Below are 7,100 nucleotides of genomic sequence, written 5' to 3'. Positions count from 1 at the left end.
AGTTCAATACCATAGCACTATATTGTACGCTAAGGAGATGAACATCAAAAGAAGACACATATTTTAGATTAAGAAATTAAAAACATTTTTCACGTTTTTTTTCTTCTCTAGAAGGAAGGTGTCCCTTTGATGTTTTCTATACTTCAGAAATCCAAAGTGTACTGATTTTTTTAAATATATCGTTACTTCAATTCCCATATTGTCTTCTCTTGAGCTATCAAATTATATTTTGAGATTAAGAACGCTAATGAATTCCTTCTTTTATTGAAAAGGAAAATAGCATCATAAGATTCGAAATCATTTGTTTTCATTAACTTCAATGAAAAACACAATTTCTTTTGCTTTCAAAGACAAAAATCCAACAATTAGCAAAAATATCAGTCATGACCCCAATTACAAAAAGAAAAGGCTTATGCCAAGTACTTAAAAAGAAATGCTTAATGGAAACCTCTTCGACACTAAACTAATGGTTGAGGAGGATTCAGCCCTGGCCCCGTTGAATTACTCAGTTGATTAACTGCTCGGAATTGTTCCTTTGTCCTGCCATAATAGACAGGCTCGTTGTTGGAAAAGGTGATGAAATTCCATCCAAAAGCTGATCCTCCAACTACATATGTCCCATGTGTCTGACAATCTTCAGTCTGTAGTTTCTGAAGCCCAGGAACAGATGAGTTAAGCTTAATTTCAGATGACCTTGCAAATGCTTTCTCTACTTGCAACTGCTCTGGGGACTTGACATGTTCCAGATGCTGCTCCTGCTTGTGATCCAAGTTCTGCCCATCTTGCATGTTCTTAGACTTCCCCAGGGAAACTACATCCGCTTTCAAATTATCGTACAAGTTCATCAAAATCTTCAGCTCTGCAATTAAAGTGGCAGTCAAAAGCATATTTCACATAACCACATATAGTATATTTACACCATCTAATCTAAAACTACAAAAAATCTTGGGCACATTGTCATCCTTAGAAGGTTCTGGCCTAGGTAGTCAATTGCAGATAGCGGAACATAACGGTCGAATGCAAAAATACTATAGTGGGATAGCGGGTAGTGGGATGACCGCTACAACTAAGGGAAAAATATAAGTAATTTATATTATAAACATATAAATACACAATGAAAAACTTAAAATATACAAAATTATGTTATACCCTCCACATATAAATATACAAATACACCAAAAAACATTAAAAATATAAGTAATTCATACTCTTTAAGTTTTGACAACAAAAAGAAACTCACAAAAGGAAGTGAAGGGGGAAATAAAAGGACAACAAAAAAATATAAGTAATACATTAAAATCGAAAGTGTTGAACATGTCAAGAGGGAAAGCAAAAAGAAACTCATAGAAGGAAGGGAAGGGGCAGAGGGGAAGGGGGGAGAGGGTTTCACATATTGGTTTCACGTCCGTGCTGAAACGGAATATTCCACTGTTGTTGTTATTGTTGTTTTTGTTATTTACATGTTAAATAGAAGAGAGAAGAAGAGGGAGGGGTAAATTACCCAAAACCCTAAAAAAATCTTGCCATGTATTAAAAAATAAGGGCAAAAAAAGTTTTTTCCTCTTTAAAAACTAGGGTTCCACACAGCCTTATTGCCACGTATTAAAAAATAAGGGCAAAATGGGCTTTTCTGCTTTAAAAATTAGGATTCCATTGCACAATCTTGTTGGAGCAGGTTTTGACCCGCGATTTGGGCCGTGATGTCACTGCTTTCTGGCCTGTGACAGGCGCGACGGCCATCCGCGCCGCTACACTCCCCTCCGTCGCGGTGGAGGGCCGGAAACCACCGCAACGCCGCTATCCCAGTGCGATAGCGCGCTATTGACTACTTAGGTTCTGGCTAGCTATATGCCAATAAACAGATACAGACATCCAACTCTAAGCAGCCAAAACAGATTTGTTTATGTCATATGCATTATGATTTGATAATATGATCAGCAATGTTATAGTTCTATCTGGATGAACTTACGTTCTTGAATTTCTTGAGATGCCTTGCAATTTTGGTAGTCAGGAGTTTGTACCACCTTCAAGATGAAATAACAATAGTCAGGCACTTCATATAGAATATTTCAAGCAATAGAAGATATCCTCTGCGACCAGATAAAGGGAAAGAGGTGTATTGAGAATTACTCAATCCACTAGAACATAAGAAACATGACTCAAAAGTTAAACCCATGATCTTATCAGCTTCAAAGATAATGACTCCATAAAATGGGCATTTAATGTTCTTCATGACTGACTTGGACCAAAGAAAACAAAGTTACCACACACATGGTACAATACATAGCCAACGCTGACAATACATAATGCTATAAGTGTCAGTTTAATATGTAAATTGTAATCAATGATGTTTCCACAAAAGAGGCACATGGAACCATTAGAGAATATGATTCTTGCCTTCTTGGCACAATGTTACAGAAAAATGTTTAAAAAAACAGGATTTTACAAAAATTATCCTTAAACAGCACGCCAAATGTACGTTTTTTTTTTTTAAGTAAAAAAAATTCATTTGGACAAAAAAACTAGTAACCAGAATTTTTGTAGAAAAAAAATGCAAAGCAGTCTTCCTCCCAACAAACTAATTAACATTTCAGCAGGGGGGAAAACTTATGTATGGCATGTTTCCAAAGAGAGGTCTAGTCCTCTAAAGTGCAAGGTTCAACTGTTCAAGTCAGCAAATAAATTACAAGAGATTACCACAGACTAATGAAAAAGAGAGAGTTTCTTATATATGCAAGAGCTATCCAAGGGATTGTATATTACAGACATAAGTTGATGGAAGAGCTATCCAAGGGATGCAAGAGCTATTCAAGGGTTATCAACTCTGTCCATCAAACACTTAAGCAAGATACAAATTTTCCCAAGATAACCAATAAACAAAGAAAATGGGATTCATAAAATAGCTAAGCAGATTTTCACATAATAGGGCAGGAGTTAAGGTATTGAGAAATAAAAAAAACACTATAATCATGGAATTCATTCCCTTAAAACCTTCAACTTTCCGAGCATGTCATGTTACCTAGTGAACACAGGGGTGGCATAAAGACAAACAAAGGAAACAAAGCTTTGGGATTTGGATCGAAAGATAACAATTATGCTCTGCTTGGATAGGCAGAGGGACTTCTGGTAACCCCTCCCCTCATCAGCACCTCCATCAACTAACAGCAACAACAATGGCAACAGGGACATTGTTGGTGGGGACCATGGCTTCTGTGACCATGACATGACTGCTGCTTCTGATGATTTTTTAGCTATATTCAATTAGAATAATGACTTACAAAATCTCCTATAATTTTTTTAAAAACCTTGTGTAACTCTCCAAGGAGACTTGTCCTCCAAATATGAAACATACAAGTAATCTGTCTAGTATATCAATAATAATCCCATGAAGTTAGACCTGGCATTCATCAAGCATTACAACAATTTTCAGCAGCTTCTGAATGACCTATGAAAGTAAAGCTAGAAAAGAATCCTAAGCATAAACAAAGTGAAACTTGACATGTTTAAGGCCTTGTTTGCAAGTTAGATTTTGGAGAGGAAGTAAGAGAAAAAGAAGACAAGTGTATTTCATGACTCTGAAGTCTTCTTTTTCCATTTTTTTTTTCTTCTAGAACTTAACTCACAAACAAACCCTGAGAGTCTGTCTGCGAGTTGCTTTCTGGAGGATAATGAAACAAAATTGGAGGCTTTAGCGTCAACTCACCATTGTTCTCGTTCCATTTCCCTTCCCTAAGGGTTTGTTTGTGAGTTTGTTTGTGAGTTTATTTGTGAGTTTGTTTGTGAGTTTATTTGTGAGTTTGTTTTTTTTAGAGGGGAAGGAAAGGAAGGGCTTGAGACTCAACTCACTATGTATTTCATGGCTCCAAAGGCATTCCCTTCCTTCTATTGCCCTTCAATAACCAAGACGCAAACATGTCCTAAGGGTCCATTTGTGAGTTGAGTTCAAGAGAAGGAAGGGAAATGAAAGGCTTCAGAGTCATCTCACAAATGTATTTCATGACACTCATTTTTTTGTTTCCCTCTCTTTTCTTCCAAAATTCAATTCGCCAATATGTTTCCATGCATAAATGAGTACCAAGTTAACAAAACAAAAGCAAGATAAAAACTAACACCAATTTAGCCAAAATTTCGGAAGAAAAAGAAAAGGCCTTAAAATTCAAATCATGTACAAGTTATTAGTTCAACTAGCTTCAAGAAAAACCAATTCATCAAATAATTTGGCATAGTTGTTCCTTCAAAAATCACACCAAACGGTGAAATTGAACTCAAGTCACTTAAAATAAAAGGGTGCCGAGATATGAAGAAAAATAGTACAAAATGTGGGTAAATGGGAAAGGGGTAACTACCTCGATAAAATGTGGGCGAAGATCTCGAACGAGAGCGCGAATCTTGACGTAATTGGAGTTTTGGAAAAGTGGATCAGAATCGAGTGGCCTCTTCTTGGTTGTGGTTGTGGGAGGGTAAGGAGGAGGTCGTGAAGGTAGAGCTTCAATAGAGGTTGGCGAGTTAGAGACTTCTGGTGGTGCAGCAGCCTCATGTGCTTTTGCTTCTTCCATTTTTCTTGATTGGTTGCTCTCAAATGAGTCTATGGAACTTGCGGTAATACTTCGTGCGGAGGAGTTTTTTCTATGTGCCCCGTTGTCCTGTTATTAATACGTAATAAACATAAATATAATATTATTATTTATAATACTATTTACTTAAAATAATATTAACTTCAAGTATGATTAACTTTCATTTTGAAAAGATATAAAAATATTCATGTACAAATTGTTTTTGACCCATTGGATATCATAAACTATTTATAACTGATTTTAGCAAATATAAAATCAAATTTCCAATTGTTTATTTTTTCTTCTTCTTTTAGAAGTTTTTTTGTTCTTTTTAATTTTACCAATACTTTTATTTTTTTATACTAAACCATATTAGTTAACTTTGAGAATAATATTCTTAAATAAAATTATTGGAGAAACCTAATATCTATTTATGTGATATGATCAATTGTCATGTTTTTACTCTTTGTTCGTGATGTTATGTTGTGCCACAAGGCCTCAAACTCTCAGGTTAAACTTATCACTTCTATTCTGGATGATTTTTGTCAAGCATCTGGGATGAAGGTCAATCTAGAGAAATCCAAGTTCATTTGTTCTAAGAATGTGTCCAACTTGAGGAAGAGTAATCTCATAAGCATTTACGGTATGTACGTTCTCTCTAATTTGGGTTGTTATTTGAGAGTGCCATTGGTCCAGGGAAGCATTAGGAAATCTGATTTCAGTTTATTGATTGAGAAAATTTAGTTGTGATTTCCTGCTTGGAAATTAGGCCTTCAAAATAAGGTGTGTAGATTATGTCTGGTGAATTTGTCTTTACCTCCACTTCTTTCTATACCATGTAGCACATGTGGCTCCCTCAAAGCGTCTACAATGAGATTGACAAGATATCTATGAGTTTTCTTTGGAATTGTGACATCAACAAAAGGAGTCTCAATTTGGTAAAGTGGTAGATCATTACTAAACATAAGAGAGATGGAGACCTTGGAATTCGAGAATCTCGTGTAGCAAATATTTCTCTCCTTGGTAAATTATGTTAGAACTTGATTCACGATAACAACAAAGTTTTGTGCAAGGTTTTGAAATATGTAAATATTAGATGACAACTAAGAGGGGGTGAATTAGTTGTATGGTTTTATGGCCAATTTTTCTTCTATAAAATCAGAATATGTCGTAGCGGAAATAGTGCAGAAAAGTCACCAATAAAATCCGTAAAAATTAGAGACTAAATAGAAGAGAGAAAGTACATAGATGTTTTTATATTGGTCATTTTCTTGTTCACTGAAGGCTACGTCTAGTACTCCTACAGCACAAGAGATTTTTCTACTAGATATTATGAGTTGGAATTACAATTTCTCTCCCTGAGACTCCTTGTACATCACACACTCACTATTACCTCACACCCTTGAAAAACAACCTGTCAAAGTACTTTCTCCCCCTTTGCACCACACCCTTGTGATGAAAAGTTTATAATAATGGTTGAAGAAACTCTCTAGGGCAACAATTATCATAGTAGATATAAAAATTCTATAACTTGCAATCTTCTTGCTCTCAATACACTTAGTAAACAATCCTCTTAAATGTGTTTAAGTTTGGAAAAACTTCAGAACATGCACTTAATGCAACTTCAGAAAATTTTGAAAGCTTAGAACAAAAGTTGAATGAAAAGTGTAGAGAATTATATATGAAAGTTGTGTGTAAAATCATGTATGAAATGGGTGTTCTGTTGGCCTTAAAATAAGCTTCCAATCAGTCAATATACCCTTACATGAACGTGAGACACGATTGGAATGAAACCCATTCAGTTTGGATGAAAGTTGTTCAGTTTTAATTTGAAAATCTGGTTTAATAGCTCTATGTAGTCGGTTACAGCTCTGTGTAATCGATTACCCAAACTTTCTATTCAGTAAATAATTGGTTACTACTTTATAATAATCGGTTATACTATTTGATTTTTGCTAGGTAACCTGTTAAAGTGTTCTTCTTTTTTGTTTTTGTGATCTTGTTGTCTTTATCAAAATCGTGCCAAGGTCAGGAGCAAGATTTTTTCACACTTACTCTTTGTTGGTGATGTTATATTGTTCTACAAGGCCTCAAACTCTTAGGTTAGACTTCTCATTTCTACTCTGGATGACTTTTGTCAAGCATTTGGGATGAATGTCAATGTGGAGAAATCCAAGTTCATTTATTTTAAGAATGTGTCCAATAGGAGGAAGATTAATCTCATGAGCATTTGCGGTATGTGCATTGTCTCTAAATTGGGCTATTATTTGGGAGTGCCACTGGTACAGGGAAGGATTAGGAAATCTGTTTTTAGTTTGTTGATTAAGAGAATTTAGTTGCGACTGACTGCTTGGAAAATAGGCCTTCCAAATAAGGCAGGTGGATTATGCTTGGTGAAATATGTCTTTACCTCCACTTTTGTCTACACTATGTAGCATATGCGGCTCCCTCAAAGTGTCTGCAATGAGATTGACAATATATCTAGGAGTTTTCTTTGGAGTGGTGACATCAACAAAATGAATCTCAATTTGGTAAAGTGGTAGATCA

The 7,100-nt window shown here is 35.4% G+C and overlaps 1 protein-coding gene across 1 annotated transcript; it reads right to left on the bottom strand.

The window, feature by feature from the left end:
* Positions 1-285: 285 nt before the first annotated feature.
* Positions 286-4,640, bottom strand: LOC109339308. Its single transcript, XM_019576720.1, has 3 exons — positions 4,347-4,640; positions 1,970-2,024; positions 286-859 (listed from the first exon to the last, which is right to left on the bottom strand). The coding sequence occupies exons 1-3, from the start codon at positions 4,554-4,556 to the stop codon at positions 459-461; spliced, it is 666 nt and encodes a 221-aa protein (XP_019432265.1). The 5' UTR covers positions 4,557-4,640; the 3' UTR covers positions 286-458.
* Positions 4,641-7,100: the final 2,460 nt, after the last annotated feature.

This window comes from Lupinus angustifolius, unplaced genomic scaffold (assembly GCF_001865875.1).
Source record: "Lupinus angustifolius cultivar Tanjil unplaced genomic scaffold, LupAngTanjil_v1.0 Scaffold_66_131, whole genome shotgun sequence".
NCBI classification, from domain to species: domain Eukaryota; kingdom Viridiplantae; phylum Streptophyta; class Magnoliopsida; order Fabales; family Fabaceae; genus Lupinus; species Lupinus angustifolius.
This window is presented reverse-complemented; position numbering and strand designations above follow the sequence as displayed.

Coding starts and splice junctions, on each gene's coding strand:
- LOC109339308 (XM_019576720.1), bottom strand. CDS start 4,556: ATGGAAGAAGCAAAAGCACATGAGGCTGCTGCACCACCAGAAGTCTCT. Junction 2,025..4,346: donor TTCGCCCACATTTTATCGAG/GTAGTTACCCCT, acceptor TTCATCTTGAAG/GTGGTACAAACTCCTGACTA. Junction 860..1,969: donor ATCTCAAGAAATTCAAGAAC/GTAAGTTCATCC, acceptor CTTTAATTGCAG/AGCTGAAGATTTTGATGAAC.